This window comes from Sinocyclocheilus anshuiensis, unplaced genomic scaffold (genome assembly GCF_001515605.1).
Source record: "Sinocyclocheilus anshuiensis isolate Anshui unplaced genomic scaffold, SAMN03320099.WGS_v1.1 scaffold515, whole genome shotgun sequence".
Taxonomy (NCBI): Eukaryota; Metazoa; Chordata; class Actinopteri; order Cypriniformes; family Cyprinidae; genus Sinocyclocheilus; species Sinocyclocheilus anshuiensis.
The window spans coordinates 592325-611796 of NW_015548243.1; the positions used below are offsets into that span (position 1 = coordinate 592325).

The 19472-nt window shown below is 34.4% G+C and overlaps 1 protein-coding gene across 1 annotated transcript in view; it reads right to left on the reverse strand.

Annotated features, from left to right (window-relative positions):
• LOC107655096 (focal adhesion kinase 1-like) overlaps positions 1–19472 on the reverse strand; it is a 72633-nt gene that overhangs the window by 51256 nt on the left and 1905 nt on the right. Inside the window, exons 2-3 of the mRNA XM_016442516.1 lie at positions 14305–14531; positions 4463–4629 (exon numbers count right to left, since the gene is read on the reverse strand). Of these exons, the coding sequence (XP_016298002.1) occupies positions 4463–4629; positions 14305–14531 (394 nt within the window). The remainder of the gene's footprint in view (positions 1–4462; positions 4630–14304; positions 14532–19472) is intronic.

Sequence of the window (19472 nt, forward strand, 5' to 3'; positions counted from 1 at the left end):
CCATCCATCGTTTCCTCAATATGCGCGTAATCTTCGCGCTCGTGCTGACGCGGCGAGTAGGTATACTCTCTAAGCGCTGTTTCGTTATGCTTTCAGTTTCGTTTGCCCTTTGATGTTTCTCATATGCAACAGAAACTGAAGCGCTTATGAGTTGACCAACACGGTGGTCACACCAGTGCGACCGCACACAAAATTTAGTCGCACAGGCAGAAAAAATGGTCGCAGTCTGGAGCCCTGCATATTAAAGTTCATAAGTGCAGCGCTGCTTTGTTTACAGCAGAAACCAAGGAAACGCGTTAAGCGCCACCTGCTGGCAGAGAGTGCATCTGCGTCTCGTTCAGCTCGTCTGCTGTTTCTGTTTCATGCAGATATTTTTTATGCATAGTTTCACAAAACTGAAGTCAAACCATTCTGTTTTTGCTTCAAATTTAGAAATTATACAATCTAATTTAGATTAAAAACTGCTCATGTTGCATGTATGCAGCATCTTTGTTTGGATCATGATTAAAATGCAGTGGTTAAATGCTAATTTTAAATGGAAAGAGCACAGACAAAGCCTTATTTTGTTTATATGAAGAGATTTATTTTATTTGTGTTACTTATTTATTTGATTTGGGGCTTGTTTTAAATTTTCAATTTAGTTGTGTTATTTACATTTACATTAAATTAAAATTGTTATTTAGCAGACACTTTTATCCAAAGCGACTAACAAATGAGGACAATAGAAGCAATCAAAACCAACAAAAGAGCAATAATATGCAAGTGCTATATTAGTATATTATTATTATTTCAATCTCACAAAGAAACGTACAGTATTTTGTCCAAGCAATAATAAAAGGACACATTTAATTTATAATTTGTCTTAAATCTCATTTTGTAAAAAAAAAAATCGTGAATCCAATCGAATCGTGAAATCAAAATCGCGAATCCAATCGAATTGTGAGTTGAGTGAATCGTTACATCCCTAAATATAAGCAAGTAAACTAACTGAAAATCTATTTATATAATAAATATAAATATATTTTAATCATAAATTGTAATTAAATTATAATTATCAAATAATTTTTCATTTGAACAATAAAAAATAAAACTATATATATATATATACACACACACACACTGTATGTGACATGTGCAGCACTGGAAATGATGGGTATTCCAATCGTGTGAGGCTTTCTGCTGGCCTAATAATGAGGTCATTTTGTGAGCAGATGATTGGTTGTAGCTGGGACATGATCACTCATGTTTCTCTCTAGAGGAAATCAAAGCAGCGAGAGTCGTCTGCCTACAGCGAAAGAACTAGATCCTCTTCCAGCTCCATCTGAACATGAGCTCATCTGCCTTTCAGCACAAACGCTGAGCAAGAGATCCATCAACGCCTCCGCAAAGCCACAACAACACCGACAGCCGTGCAGGAGCGTTATTAGAGCTCCTAAAGAATGACATCAGCACTGAGAGCGGGACGCTTCACCCACAGACAAACGAAACAAACGGCCTGATCTGATCACAGCCTCTGAGATTCACAAAAACAGTGCCATATGAGGAGCACAAGAGCACACATCATGCTCTGTACAATGTCAGAATGACAGTAATTAGATTGCTGGGAAGGAATCTGGCTGGGGTTTCCCATCGATTCACATGAGCTCTGAAGAGAGAGAAGAAATGAGTGTAAGGAGAAAATCTCATTATTCAGGAATGATGATTTTTTATGTTTTTGAAGGAAGTCTCTTCTGCTCACTAAGGCTGCATTTATTTGATCAAAAATACAGTAAAATAGTGAAATATTATTACAATTTCAAATAACTGTTTTCTATGTGAATATACAGTAAAATGTATTTTATTCCTGTGCCCAAAGCTGAATTTTCAGCATCATTACTTCAGTCTTCAGTGTCACATGATCCTCCAGAAATCATTTTAATATGCTGATGCACTGCTCAAGAAACATTTCTGATTATTATCAATGTTTAAAAGAGCTGTGCTGCTTCATATTTTTGTGGAAACTGTGATACATTTTATTTTTCAGGATTCTTTGATGAAAAGAATGTTCAAAAGAACAGCATTTATTTAAAATATAAATATTTTGTAATATTATTAATGTCTTTACTGTCACTTTTGATCATTTTAATGCATCCTTGCTGAATAAAAGTATTAATTTCTTTAAAAAAAGAGAATAAATCTTACTGACACAAAATTTTGAATAGTGTGCATTAAAAGTGTAAAACTATCAGGGAAAAGTCATGTTTACACGTTCCCATGCTGCTAAAATCACTGGATCTGACACGGTTTTTGACGTTTATGACATCAAAACTTAGAAAGAGGTAAAGAGTTTTATCTGAGGCACTTGCTTGGTAGAAAATGAATGCGTTACGTTCAATAAAAAAAGCAATACTTTTGAATAAACAGAAAGCTCAGAAAGTCACACACGTTGCACACAAATTTCTCAGTTATTGTACAAACATTTGCAGAAACTACTGTGCAATGATGTATCACGGGTTTCAGATGAATCCAGCCCTAAAAAAAAGTAACTTTTCATATCTGTCAGATGATTCTTCCTGTCTAAACGGGCCATTCTTGACCAGAACAAGCTGCAAAGCAAACCATTCTGGCTGTATCAAGAGCCGCACTGAAGGTTTTATGCTAGTCTGGGCCTCAGGACGCAGAAAACCACCAAAAGTAAGGAAAAGTATTCAGATCACAACCCTTCAAAACCTACAAGAGTTTGAGATAATCAAGCGTTTCCCTCAAACAGCAGCTTGTGTACGGGGCAGTTAAAAGGCGGGATTTTAAATCACCGCCGCTCTTTTCTCTGTGTCTCTGCGCTGTGAGTGACCGAACAAAAGCTGCTGCGAGTGAATTAGCGGCGATGAATGGACACGCAGCTGCTTCACGCGGCACACGGCCCTGACGGCTCCCCTGCTGCATTGTGGGTAGAGACGAGGTGACATAAAAATACCATCTGTGAGGGAATAACTCACAGACTCTGATCAAATAAAACACACACACATGGACATGGACAAAGACAAGGCCAGCAGCAGGAACACTAATTTAGAGGTCGATGATTTCAAATACTCCTCCTGCTGCAATCATGCAATCATAAGAGCATCGCCATGACAACCATCAGCCCTCCTGTTCCATACAAAATCATGTGATGTTTGTCATTCAGACGATGCCCTTTCATTCATAAAAACAACCTTAAATAACAAGACACAATTATATGATCACATACTGGTTTGAACCAGTCTCCAAACCAGCCAACAGAACAACCTGACTAGGCTGGTCCAGCTAAGACCAGGAAACCAGCTTAGGATGGTCTATGTGTTTTTTTTTGTTTTTTATTCAGCATGGATCAAAATAAAAATCTATGTGATGCAAGTTAATTTCTTTTTTCAAAGAATTACGTTTTACTGCATGTATAGAAAATTGGGATGTAAAAAAATAATTTATAAACTGACAATCATAATAATACAGGGTCGATTTTTGTTGCTAGAAATTCAATTAAAAGGAAATTCTGTCATCTTTGTTGTTGTTGTTATTGAAAATCGTTTTAAAAAATCATATTAAAATGATCAAGCTCAAATAAGCTGATTAAGCATATTTTTCAGCATATTAAGTTGAAATAAAATAAAATATAAATATTAGATAAAAATAATAAATAACTACTAATCAATAAATAAGTTAAATAAGTTTACATTAAAATAATTAACTAAAACTGAAATAAAAATATAAAGCTAAACCGAAATATTGTATTTTAATACAAAAAAATTGTAAATATACATTATATTTTAACATATTTTAAAAATAAAATAAAACAAAAGCACTTGATTAAATTACTCAAACTTAAACTAAAACAAAAAAGTATTTATTACTCTTAAAAATATTAACTTCAACATTTAATAATACAATATTAAAATAACATTTTTTGTTAATATTATTTAATGGACCTGAGCTAACATGAACTAACAGTAAACAGTTATATTTTTATTAAGTTAGATTAACAAAGATGAATAAATACTGTAACAAATGTATTGCTCCGTGTTAATTAGTCATTTAATGAATTAAATAATAACTAATGATACCTTACAGTAAACTTTTACTAAACATAAAAAAACTAAATGAAAATTATAATGCCTTGGCAACTAAGTGAAAGTGAAATAAATTATTAAAAGATAAAAACACAACAAAAACTAATAAAAATTACAACAGCACATAACAAAATTACTAAGATTTAAACTAAAATATACTGAAAATATAAAAAAATTAAATATCATTCAAAATATTATAATTGCACAAAAAATATAAAATACTTAAATAAAACTATTTTTAAATTCATGGTTAAGTAATATTTTAGACCAGGATGGACCAGAGTCCATTTGCTGTCATAGTTGGGTTTATTAGACGCTGTATTTTATTTCCTCTTGTGTGTGTGAATGTTGATTGTGTGTGAAACGTGTGAATGATTTACCTCCATTCGTCCTGTGGGCGGTTCTGCTCGTATCTCTCCCTCACGTGGGACACGCCCATATCCGGGTGGAGCCAGTGGATGTCGCCCGACGGTACGTGAGTGAGACGCAGCCCGAAACAAGCCACGTGTTTGACCTTATGAATGTCCACGATCTTCTGAATGATTCCCTGCAGACATAAAACACACAGTTCACACTCATAAAAATCCCACAATGCACGGCATACTGCGATATATAAACTGATTTATAGACGCATAAAAATCCTGCGGCTGTTATTCGATGATTAGAGAGTGTAATGGAGCCGACCTGGATCCTGCTGTATAAATCCAGCTCAACCTTCACGAGACTAAATATTCCCGTCACACACTAGAACTGCAGTGCAGTGCTGCATTTACTGCATATACTGTGCTACACACTCACACCATTCACACACACACTACTGCTCAAGAGATTGGGGCCAGTAAGATTTCTCTTGGAAGAAATTATTACTTTTATTCAACAAGGAATTGATCAAAAGTGACAGTAAAGGTTATAAAACTTTAAAAGGTTTTAAAGTTACAAAAGATTTCTATTTCAAATAAATGCTGTTCTTTTGAACCTTCTATTCATCAAAGAATCCTGAAAAATAAAATGTATAACGAAAATATGAAGCAGCACAACTGTTTTCAGCATTGATAATGATCATAAATGTTTCTTGAGCAGCAAATCAGCATATTAGAATGATTTCTGAAGATCATGTGACACTGAAGACTGGAGTAATGATGCTGAAAATACAGCTGCGCATCACAGCAATAAATTATATTTTAACATACATTTACATTAAAAACAGATATTTTAATTGTAATAATATTTTACAATTTTACTGTATTTCTGATCAAATAAATGCAGCCTTGGAGAGCAGAAGATACATTAAAAATGAATGAATGAATCTTACAAACCCCAAACTTTTGAACAGGAGTGTGTTACTGAATAATGAATAACTTTTTAATAAGTTTTCATAAAATAAGTAAAATAAATGATATTGTAAGAGTTTTCTGTGATGTAATTTCCTGTTTTATTCCTGTCACATGACTTGACTGACAAAAATTATTACACATATTTATAATATTTAAAAACTAACCTGTATTTTTTACTTTATATCCCACAAATGCATCAAAAGAAAACCAAAGACATGCTCCGTTTTCATCACAGAGGAATTGCATATTTAACATATTTTAGAACAAAAATTGCACCGTCACTGTCCCAGACATGACACAGGCCCAGATGACATCACTGCTGCTGAGGGGATGCTCTCATAATCTAACAAACAGGATGTGAAAATGATGCGGTCGTCACGGAAGCTGGGTGGTTGCCATGGCACCGCCGTGGCCCTCATTGATTGGATTACGGGTACGGGCAGAGCTGCCAAGGGCTCTGAGGACACACACACACACACACGACGGAGGGATTCTGGCAATGTGTCTGAATGTCATTCTGGTTACACACTAAATGGATTACATAATCACATAAGAGCCAAAATATATACTGATTCTGTGAGGTCAAACTACTAATTTGGTACTACTGCCATTGCTAAATTAATGATATAATCAGCTGCAATGTAGTTATTAGATAAATAAGATCTAATAGCAGCCTAATATACACCACACTAATGTATAAAATACTCCAACTATAACAACTCTCATTTTAGTTATCAATAATTTCACTGTAAATTAATATATTTTTTTAATTTTATAAGGTCATGGTATAGATCACAAAATGTAACTGAAAATAGATATATAAATACAATACAAAATTTAATAAATGTAATTGAAAATTAAAATGGAACATTTATTACAATTAAATCAATTGTATATATTTCATTGAATTTTACTGAAATGTCATGACTGCTGTTGTTAACTGAAATTAAAACTATTAAAAATCATTTCCAGCAATTCAAGATAAAGCTGAAGTAAAATAAAATACAAATCTTACATGAAAATAAAATAATACAATAAAATAAAATAAAATAAAAATGATTCCTTGGCAACTAACTGAAAAAAAACTTAAATAAAAATAAATTAAAGCTATATAAAAATATAGCTTATAAAACTACATAAAAATGTAGCTTATAAAACTATATAAAATATAAATATATACAAAAAAAAACTAACCAATGAAAGATACAAAACATAAAATTGTTAAAAGTTAAACTAAAATTAAAACAAAAACTGAAAATATAAACAATAAAAGATATTTCAAAATATTAAAAAGCTATACTAGTATATAAATAATACCAAAATAACACTAACTAATATACTTTACAAATGAGAGGTACTTATTCTCATTTATTTATTTATTTTCCTTTTTATTTATTTATTATTACTATTATTTTTATCATTTTGAACCTGGAAGGATAACCAATGAAATGTTGGATCCGTGTGAAAACAACCTCACAATATGTTACACCAGCATTAAAAACAAAAGTAAAATAAAACTAAAATTATAAAATGGATATTTTTGACCAATATACACTGACTTTTAATTTACCTTTAACTTCTGGTGCCTTTGTGCAGTCTTAACAAACTTAAAAAAAAGAGAGCGAGACAGACAAAACACTAACACACCCAGACAGCGTCTCGCAGCTCTCTCAGCATCAGACGGTGGTCTGGCACCCACGACAGTAAAGACACTACAGTGCTCTTCACAGACTAGATCACGCGTTTCATCAGGTCTAAAAACTCACGCTGGCACTCCAGCCAAAACGCTACATATTTATGATGGCACGTTCATGCCGGGGTCCCCCAGGGCTCCGTCTGTGGCCCATTTTCAGGCTAAGAGGACCATCAGGGCAGTTCAGCGTTGGGCTTTAACAGCAGGACACGACATATAAACAGAGCACAGGCCAGCTGGAACCGCCGTCTACACGTGGCCTTCAGATTACCACTGTCGGTTTGGCAAACCCGTGGTGTGCGGGAATAACAGAGCTGGATTCCCCGCTAGCACTGGGAGCGCTTTTCCGGCATTTACGTGTGCTTTCTGTAAGATCTGGGCCTTTAAAATAAATCATGTACGAGTAAAAGAGACTCATGAGCCGTAAACATCAACTCAACTTCAGATTTAATTGGCATGTTTTAACAAAGAATTATAATACAAAATGAAAATGTAGCATCAAACTAATAATTTTTGAAGTGTAAATAAAGATTATCGGAGCATGTTTTACAAGAAAATACTATTTAAAAAAATCATGTTTCATTCACTGTTACTTGCTATTTCTTTGTAAATAATTATGAAATTTACTTGCAATTTCTGAGAGAAAATTGTTTCTATACCTTTTTTTTCAGTGCATGAAATTGAAATGAACATGCATTTTGTAATTGACTATTAAAGCCTTCAAATATCCAGAGGATGTGAGCAAAAAAAAGTTAAAATGGATGACAAGCTGTTTGCTATCGGCTGGTTAATCTGAGACTGAAACAACAGCAAATCTCCCATTAGAATAATTAAAGAGCTTCGTTTGGCAGAGTTTAATGAGATAATCACTACGGTGTAGATCTGCATCTCAAATTAACTTAACTATATGATACTTTTGCATGCTTTACAGCTAAAAACTGTAACTTAAACCTGAATTATGAAACATAGATGTGGTTGAATTCAAGAGACTGGATGCAAAAGCATTTCAATTAAAATTGATGATTTTAAAGCACTGCACTGTATTTCTTAGCATAATAAAAGCATATATTTTAAATCAGAAACATCGCGACTACATGCAAATAAAAAATAAAAAAAAGACGTTAACAACCTTCACCGTCTTTTCTCTGAAATGACTTTCTACTCATTTATAAAAACAAAAGCATACATTTAATTTCTGAGCGATCAGCAATGGTTCAGCTCAGCATCATTAGCATCACAAATCATTTCCATGCAAATTGTCAATTAGAAGTTCCCATTCCTGTCTTGTTATTTTATATGTACGTCTGAATGCTAATGCATTTGGTTTATATTAACATATTCATTTATTCATTAAGCAGATGCCCTTATCCAAAGCGGCTACAAATAACGACAGCTAATACGAAATATAAAAAAGTTTTTCCTTCTGTAAAAGAGTCTTGATGCACTTAAAGTTTTATTACACTTACACTTTAAATCAAAACCATTCGTTTCTCCATTCGTTCTTCCACTGTCATATGAATGGACCGCTTTCCTCATGCCACTAAAGTTTCCTCATTTTAATCTGCGCCTGTCTATACGAAGCTCAGGAGGAATAAAATCCCTGCTGCTGGAAATCTGAACATCCGCGGTGAAGCTTAAACAGAAAAGAGGCACGACTGACCCCGAGCCTGCATTAGAAAAACCCACTTCTGCTGCCATTAAAGCAGCCGAACAGAGTTTCTGAGCTTCAGGCGTGTTTGATTTGGACCTCAGCCAGACCTCCACATGCTCTCAAAGATCAGAAGACAACACACCACAGATGAATATGGTAAAAAAAAATAATAATAAAAAAAATAAATAAATAAATAAATATATATATATATATATATATACAGTAACATCACCAATCTCTCCCAGCTGATTCATCACAGTACATTAAGACAAGTTTTCTGAAATTGTATACCTAAATATGCAAATGAGGTATGGTCTAGTTAAATATGAACTCATTTGCATACATTTGGGCAGAGCCAGATTCAAAATTCTAGTTTTATTTTGTTGACATATTAAATATGACATATGAACAAACCTTCAGAATATGGACGGTTTCATCGGGCACACGCGCCTGGCCCGAAGTTAACTTCCGGTATGTGTTTGTTTATCAGTCTGGCTATGGCGCCGGCTACAAACGCAGTTAAAGTTAAGGTGAATAGATTGAAGTTGGGCTCAGGTGGTTGTGCTGTGGGTATGATGTTTCCCATACATTTATTTATTTGTGGCGCTCGCCACAATATCAAAACTGACGGATTTTCCAAAAGGATTCGTTGAATAAACATGAGCACGTACTGCGCATTTAAAAATCAAAACGAGGCGCGGGTGTTTTTATATCACTGTATTTCTGAAGGAAGACTATCGTTAGAAAATGTTCGATGTCATTTTCATTTCATCTTGCATGTTATATGCCTGATAAAGCAGCGTTTGTGAGCCGTTACTGGGGAAACCTCTGTTTCTCCCGCTTTAAAGCACCTCCTACTGGCAGAGAATGAATTAGCATTTTCAGCAAGTTCGTCTGATTTACCCAGCAAACATATTTTGCTTATCAAAAATAATCTACTCTAGAGGGACTACTTAGCTGCTGTTATTGATTCTATTTGCAAGTCTACCAGAAGTTAAGTTAGGGCCACAAAAGCGCGCATGCGCAGTGACGTTTGTTTATGTTATTGCCGTTGAAACCGTCTATAGATATAAATAAAACTGTAAATGTTGGTGTTTGCAAGTGCTACTGAAGTGGATTTAAACATTAAAGATATGTATAGCTATTCAAATCTACAGATGCAAATAAATACAGTGCAATAAAATAAACACAGTGTATTTTGTTTTGTTTTTTCCACTAGTCTCAAATAAGACGCTATAGAAGCAAAATAGGCCAACATCCCAAAATTGACCAGTTTTTTTTTTTTTAAAGATGCAAATTATGCATTATCTAATTAAATATGCACTCATTTGCATGCATTTCCAGAACAGGAATCTAAACATTGGACAAAGTTTGTTTTAAAAGTGCTTGTTTGATTTTGTTGACATATTAGAGTCAAAAGTTTTTACAGAGGAGATTATAGATATCTCTTTTTATCATGCCATAAATCAGAAAATACTGTCAACAGACAGAAAAAAAAAATTTTCACCATGTTTTTAAGAATAAAATGTTGTAAAATCTGGTAAATGGTATATGAACCTTTAAAGGTAAACACCTTCAGAATATAGATATGAATAAAACAGCATTGTTTTATAATACTGTTTTATTATATATTTATTTATTTATTTCATATTGATTTCATACATGATTTCTTTATATATTTAATACTTTTTATATTGTATATTGTTATATATTGTAAAAGTTTGCTCTACGTAAGTGCCACTGAAGATTTAACTTCTGTTTAACTTCTAACACTGAAGAAGATTTAAACATTAAAGATATGTAAAGTGATTAAAATCTACAGATGCAAATAGATAAAGTGCAATAAAATAAACAGGGTGTATTTGGATGTTTTCTGTCCACTAGTCTGAAATAAGAAGTATTATGGAAGCAAAATAGCCCAAGATCTCAAAACTGCCCAGTGCTTTTGCTGTAGTGTACTGCCTTAAAATGCACTGAATTATCATGCAGAAAAAGCCCAAAACACGCTCTTGTTGAGTCGAAATGATCATGCATGATGACAGTTTGTGTCCAGACAGAGCGGGTCGGTTATAAATAGAGCCCGACCGATATATCGTTTAGCCGATATTATCGGCCAATATGAGCCTGTCGCCGATATGAATTTTTTTTTACAAAACATATAACGCAGATAAAATGCTTGAAATGGTATAATTACTTAGTTTGTCCAGCAGAGCGCGCTCCTTTGTTTGCTACTGGCGACCTGGATGAAACGCTTTAAAGCTTAAGTCTATGGAAAACAATTGAAAATTTGAACGGCCATATCTCTGTAAATGCATGGCGAATCCGCACCAAATTCGGGGGATCCCTTCAGATCAAGGAACCCTCTCGAATGCGAACTGATTGTACGTCTCGAGGCCCTCTTTCGAATGAGACCACCCCCGCGTCGATAGCCCCTGGGGTTCGGGAGTTACGGGTGGTTAAATTCGCGGTCCGGCGCCGACCGATCAAGCGATCCCGGGGGGCTACTGACGCGCGGAGGGTGGCGTTCGAGAGGGCTCCTCGAGCTGAAGGGATCCCCTGAATTTGGTGGAGATCTGTCAGCACGTTCGCAAGATAGTGACACCAGTCAACACTTTAACTTCAGTAAGGAGGTCTCTTGTTCAGGCAGCAGCATTCAAGCGTGGTCTTATTCGACCGTAAGTGCCCTGCGAAGTGGACTTCACATGATATTCTGCCATGATTCCAGTTCCAAGGGAACGTACACGTTACATTCAAAGGGCATTAAAGTGCACGAGATGTGAATTTATATTTATTTACAGAGGTATATTATGTCACACTTCACTAGTAAGTTTTGTCTGTGTGTGAAGACAGTAGCGCAAATCCGTGAATGAATGTTCCGAAGTGAAATAAACTTCAAAGGAATAAAGTTGAATGGAATTGAATTGAATTAAAGTTGAATCAACTTCAACTTTACTGTTCAGTGCACTGATGTCAGAATCATTTTGGAAAATAAAGTTTATTGTTTAAATTGTTAAATGCCCTGCCTCCATTACATATCTTTGTCACGTCATTATAAGTGTTTGATCACCACATTTGAGTGATCATTGCAAAAAATGTGTTTATGTATATATATTCTGTTTATGTATGCCCTGCCTCCATTACATATCTTTGTCACGTCATTATAAGTGTTTGATCACCACATTTGAGTGATCATTGCAAAAAATGTGTTTATGTATATATATCCTGTTTATGTACTGTATATACTGTATTCTATATATAGTACCAGTCAAATGTTTGGACCCTCGAATGGGAAAGTGTCCAAACTTTTGATTGGTACTGTACTATAATATACACAAAGAATATCGGCCGATATATCGATATCAGCCTTTTTTACTCCCTAATATCGGTATCGGCCCCAAAAAATGTCCCCGGGCTCTAGTTATAAAGGCCTCAGAGGTCAGAGTGTAACGTGAGAAATCACCATGTCTATCCTTCCTGTGAAACAATCCACTTAACACAGACGCTGATCAATCCAGCTGCTGCGTCTCTAACAGAGCCGTCCGTCTCGCCAATCAATTCAATTTCAGCAGGAGAAATGAAGCCTTTCAGTGAAAGCCGAGCTTCAGAAGAACAGATTTACATGTTTGAACACACACACGCACAAAAACCACACATCCAGTGATGGAAACCTGACATTTGTAAACTCTGAATCTGTTTGTCACCAAACACATCCTGCAACTAAAAATCAAGAGAGGAAAAACACACTTATGTTACAACTCTGGTCTAACTATTTAAAAAACAAACAAAAGTTCAGCCAAACAACCAACTAGACCTGCTCAGACCAAATCAGACCAGCTAGTGACTATGAATGACCAATTCAAACTACCTAGAAACCATGTAAAACCCTTAGGAGCCGGCTTTATCTGAATTTGTTAGTATGAATTCTAACAGCTGTATTTTTTTTTTAAAGCTACAAAAATTAAAATAATGTATTAATAATATTATAAATTAATAACAAATTCACATGTTACACTTATTTATTGGTATTATTTTTAAACAAATATTCATATTTATAAAAACAAAAATCAAACAATATATAACTAAAATTTAGACCAGCTCAGAACAGCTAATGACTAAATACAACCAACTCAAACCACTTAGAAACCATGTAAAACCCTCAGGAATCAGTTTTATTTGGATTTCTTAGAAAACATACTGGTTACAAAAAAAAACGCAAATTATACCAAACAATTTATAATGATATAATATAATATTAACATATAATATATTCAAATATTATATGATAAATTTATTAATTTATAAACAAATATTTGTTCAAATTAAAATGTATATATATAAACTGCAATATAAATTGTTTATAATTGAAGAAATCGTATGTTTTATTTACATAAAACAGATCAGAACAGAATAGAATAGATAAGCACAGAATTGGTGTATTAAATCTAATCTGATTTTTTATTTTTTTTTACATTATAATGAGCAATGAGAAACTAATGAAAATGATCAATGAGAAACCATCACAACCATCTAGACCTGCTCAGATCAGCTCAGACAAGCTAAAGACTACAAAAGGACAGCTTGGACCATCTAGAAACCATGCACAACCCTCAGAAACTGTTTCTGTTAGCATGAAAAACACAGATTCTAAAAGCGATAGATATTAATACACAACATTAGGACATTCAGCAGTAGGGCTGTCAAAATAAATTCGAATTTCGAATATTCGTCGAATTAAAAAAAAAATCCATATTCGAATGCAAAAACGTTGCATTCGAATTTTAGGTCTGCGTCAGCCGTCAGGCAGCCTATCAGTGGCGCACGAAATGCGACGACGATGTAAGTGTCATTGCTTTTGTTAGCCTATCCAGTTGAACCCACTATGCGGCGCTGCTACGTTGTTCATTCAATATATTGCGGAAAACGAGAGCATCAGTGTGGAGAAGATATTGTTTACGTCAAAACTAAAACCAAGCCGTTCACACAGAACACATATTTATCACACTTTCTAGAGGGACATCTATCAGCAATGCACTTGCGTCTCGCACAAGAGAGCCACATGTTTAGAAAGCCATGTAAAATTAATGTAAGTTCAACTTTTAAAAAATATGTCTCAAGACTTTATGGCGGTTTTCCCCCATCCCACTGTATCTCATGTTTTCAAATGAAGAAAGTAGCCTACTCTTTGTGATTGGTTTTCGGTCCTACATACATGCATGGTGCTGTTTTTTTTTTTCTAATTGTTTAAGCAACTTTATTAATTATATATGGTTTATAAACATTATTTTAAACATTATGCACTTTTTTTTCAAAGATAGTCGTGTTATTTTATTACGCTTTGAAGAAACGTGCATAATATTTTGCTCGATGCGCCCTCTTGTGGCCTCAGGAGAGAAGCCAAAAGCTTTTTTTCCCCTAACTGAAATTATGCCTTTTAAATTCGAATATAATTCGAATTTTGATAATATTTAAGTACAAAATTCGAATTTAGTTTTTCAGTCATTTTGACAGCCCTACTCAGCAGAACTTGTGTGATGTTTTTTTCACCCTGACGTCGGTGGCGTCTCCATGCCGGATGTTGCTGGACCAGGTGCTGTGCTCGCTGTTGTTCTCAAAGTGATGGAAGACCTTCAGGACTCTGTCCGGGGCCCCGGGAGCCCGCTCCGTCCCCGTGCTGAGACGGGCCTTGGCCCCGCCGCCCAGGGTGTGGTTTGGGTTGGGCTCCAGGTATGCCATCGCCATGCCTTTACTGTGCGCTAGGTGTCTGTCATATTCTGGACAGAAACAAGACAACAAGGGAAACTGGTTAGAGCCATTCTGCACAGGGCTGCATGATTAATAGTGTTATTATCAAATCACAGAGGCTGCAATTCAATTCAATAAATATAGTTGCATCATGATTCAGAGTGAAGTGCGGCAGTGGTGTCCGCAGCATCTCAGAGTGAAAAAAGAAAAGCTTTAAGATGTGACTGTGTTTTTACGCCAAAACAAAAACTTTATGACAAAATTAAGACAGCGATAAATATAAGTATTATAATATAAATTAATATTTGTATTATATTATTTTTCCTAAAATATTATATAAAAAAATAAAAATTAAAAATGTAAATGTAAAAGAATTATTTATCTTATTTTACAGTGAAATATTTGTGTTGATATAAATAAATAGTAAATAGTAATAATAATATAAACAAAATTACAACACTAATAATGAGTGTATTATATATTTATTATTATTATTATTACTACTACTATTGTTATTATTATTATTCTATTTTATATTGATATATAATCACACAAATTTAGCCCTACAAATCAAGGTTATTATAGTTACCTAAAACTAAAACCATTAAAAAAATGTTAATTAAAATAAAATAAACATTAACTGAAATAAAATAAAATGATAAAAATAAACTTATTTTATTTCAGCTAGTTGCCAAAAAAAATCTAATTTTCATTAACTTGAAGTACTAAAAGAAATAGAGCTAAAACTAATAAAAACTATATACTGTACTTATTTTAAAAATTAATATAAAAACTTCATAAAAATGACAAAAACACAACAAAATTACTAAAACCTTATCTAAAATTAAAATAAAAACAGAAAATGTAAAAATAAAACTATTTCAAACTATCAATAAAAACGATAAAAGCATAATAATACAATTAGTTTGAATAGATTCCTAAATAACACCGCTACAAATAAGCACAGCAAACCTGGAAAAAACTGCATTTCAATTTGCAATCACAATTTTTTTCAGAAAAAATGCAAATAGATTTTTCCCCCAAATCATGCATCGCTATGTAGTCCTCAAAATTAATTACACACAGGCAATAAAACTGGACAGTGTTTCCTAAGTAGGAAGAACTTTCTAATGCCCTCTCTCCGTTTCTCACACCTCTGATTGAATCTGAGGACATTCCTCGCTCTGTCTTGGTGTGTGAAGCAGCTCGAGTTCCAGACAGCGAAATATGGCGAAGCGTGAACTGTGCAATAAATTTCCTCATGAAATGAAGAGACGTAATATATGAGCAGATGAAACACCAACGAAAACCAAACCATTGACTCGCGCTTACATCAGGGGTAACAGACCAGGATCATTCATGGTTTCACACACCAGACTGAAGACTAAACATCTTTCTAGTTGGTTTTGGTGGTTGACCAGCAGGATTACCAGCTTTAGAAGGGTTGGTAAACCATCTTGACTAAGCTGGTGGAGAGTTATGGGTTTGTTAAGCTGGTTAACTCGACACTCAACCTTTCTGCTGATCATCTGAGCACACATTAAACTCCACAGCACACTGTGGGAAGGACTGATATTTGAGCGGTTTTGAGGCGATGTAGCGGCACATTCCCATCAGCAGCATTCCTACAATCCCAGACGTCCGCTTATCTGCCGCTTATCACCATCACAAATATGAAACACACCCGGCACACAGATAAACATACGTACAAGAACAAATACACACAGCAGCACGGTTACGCAACTCAGTGTGTTTCCCGTTTTCAGTTTAATATAGAACTAATCTAATAAAAGATAAACCATGAGTCCTTTCATAGTGAGATCTGAGAAACTTCAAATACTATTTCAGGTTAAACACCCAGTTACAGATCTGAGACCTGCTGCCAAGTATTAAAGATCCCTTCATCATAAGTAGTGCTGGATTCTTTTCTCACACGCTATATATATATATACACATACATATACATATGTGTGTGTATACACATATATACATACATACGTACGTACGTTTATTTGGTGTACTGAATTTATTTTTATGCCTATTTTAACAATCAGTATGTCTGGACTGGATGATGCCTATTTCAGTGTTACAGTAATGAGAAATGAATGAGAATCATCAGTGAGAAACGAGAATCACAAAACATCTGCACACATTACAGTAATGAGAACTGCATGAAAATAAAGTCACAGTGCAATAAAGTAATAATGGTTGTCATAACGGTTTTGGGGTGAAATAATAATAATAATAATCTTTATTTTACATAGCGCCTTTAAAAGTACATCTCAAAGCACTTTACAAAATATGAGCCAGACGTGTTCTTGAAAGACACACACACATCAAAGTGTCAGTGAATGAGCCGTTACACCCTCAGAGTCACGTATGACACACACACACACACACACACACACACACACACACACAGAGAGAGAGAGAGAGAGCCGCCGACACTGACACCATCCAAACACACCGCAGCTGAAAAAAAAAGTATGAATTTCTTAAAAAAAAAAAAAGCCTGAAACGTTTGATCAGTAGTGTAAACAGCCGTCTATCTGAAGCCAAATCGTAAGCGATGAGCATCAGAGCGGCTTGTGGACGTGACAGTCCTACCTGTGAGTGGAAACGGCCAACAAACACACGGCACAGCAGAGTCATGCGACAGACGTCCATCTCTGTCGAGGAGCATGAGGAGAGACGTGCGGCGTACAGAAATCCCCGACACACGTCTGTGCCTGACGGCCGTGCCTCTTCCTCTGACATACAGTAAGCTCTCATCGCTCCAGTCACAGCCGTGTGTGTCATGTTTACCTGCACATTACTGATGTCTCATCATATTCCTCAGACCCACCTGCAGTCCAGGTGTGTGGGGGCGTGGCTTAAGACAGGACACACCCCTAGCATTTACACAACAAATATTGTACTAAAGCTCATGTAGGACACAGAGACTTACAGGCTCTGCTTCAAACCCTAGTGAGCTTGTTTGCTGTATACTGTCTACATAGGCAGCATCCTGACTGAAATGGAACCTTCTGAGTGAATTGGAACGCTCTACATACTGTAGGCAACAACATGCAACAAAAAAATAGCTTATACTTAACTTATTAGAACCACATGAGACGTGGCTTACAAATGAGTTGTATATGAGATGAACACTTCATTTGAACCCTAATATGCATAAAATCAAATGGCACGCAAAATTACTGGATACATTTTTAATTAGATTTATCTATTTCAATTACAGTGAACAAAATGCATTTAATAAACTTACGTAACTAATCCATAACCACAGCAGGCAATTACTATAGGTCCTATTTATATATTTAAAATAATAAATAAAAAATAAAAATAAAAATTAGCAAATAATAAAGAATTAATTACAATTAAATGAATAAAAATAAATAATGTTTTTTCCTATAATTTTTATGTATTTATTACATTTATATTAGTTATCGTTATTTTTGCGTATTGCTTTTTTATACATTATTTTAAATAGATACATTTTTGTTTATTTTATTTATTTATTATTTGTTTTTTTAATATTAATTAAAAGTAAATACATCAATAATAAAAATGAGCAAATAATAAAGAATTAATTACAATTAAATGAATGAATAAAAATAGATAAATAAAAAGTTTTCCTATAATTTTTATGTATTTATTACATTTATTTTATTTATCGTTATTTTTGCTTATTGCTTTTTTATACATTATTTTAAATAGATACATTTTTGTTTATTTTATATATTTATTATTATTATTATTTTTTTTTTAAATAAAAGTAAACATAACAACAATAAATAAACAAAAAATTAATAAAAAAAAATCTGTACATTTCAAAGCATTTTCTGCACTGCAGTTCAAGCTTGTGTGCTAATCGGGTTTATACTTTAAATCTGTCATTGTATGCTATGAATATTGTTGACATCTACAACAAATTGCTTGCGGGTTTCCTCATTCGCAAATGAATAAATGTAAATGTTTAACCTGGTGCAACAAATTTTACCAGATCAAAATATCATTTCATTACTGTTGACGAGTAAATAGTTTGATGAGTAAACTGGGCAATTTTAATTTCCCATAATACAGATGATAAAGACAATAAAAAGAAAGCAGCACAGAGACAGCCCTGTAACTGTGAATAAAATGAGCAACACTGAAGGAAATCTCTTCACACTGTGAGCAAACGCGACTGCAGTGACCGCAGCGGAATCTGAATATAGCATCTCTAAAGATTTCACAATCTTTAATGTCACAGTTCAGTCTAATTCAACTGCTCCACAGGCCAACGACCACATCGACACCGTCTGCCCTGCCAAAATGAGTCATTTTAGGCGATCGCGTGGAGGTTTCGCTGAATTTCCATCATCTAGGAGTCATGAGTCATTCCTGACAGCATGAGACGAGTCTGAGTGAGAACACGAGGAACCGTCGCTGATGAAAGCATCCAGTGGAACAGAGATGATGGGGTCAAAAAGACACACAGATATCCCAGCATGCACCAGCACAATGGAGCTACAGCTGACTTCATGTTCAGGGACACAGTGACCCATGAGAGCAAAAGGGAAGAGATTTTCATTTTACATTAATGCAACATTGCATAATAACTGCAAACAAGTGAAAACGGGAATAAAAATGGTGTTGGTGGTGGAGATGAAAAAGATGCACTCTTTACCTCATAATACAGCATATTCTCCTAAAGGCTTAACTAAAGCAAACAGCTTTTTAGTATGAGATGAATCGTGAAAATGATGCTTTTTTAATGCAGCAAGAGGTCAAGATGCAATTAGACAGAGCTTTCTCTTTTAAAGGGGTCATATGATGCTTTTTTAAAGATCATTATTTTGTGTATTTGGTGTAACAGAATATGTTGACATGCTTTAATGTTCAAAAAACACATTCTTTTTCAAATACTGTACATTATTGTAGGTCCTCTATGCCCCGCCTCTCTCAAACGCTTCGTTTTCTACAAAGTC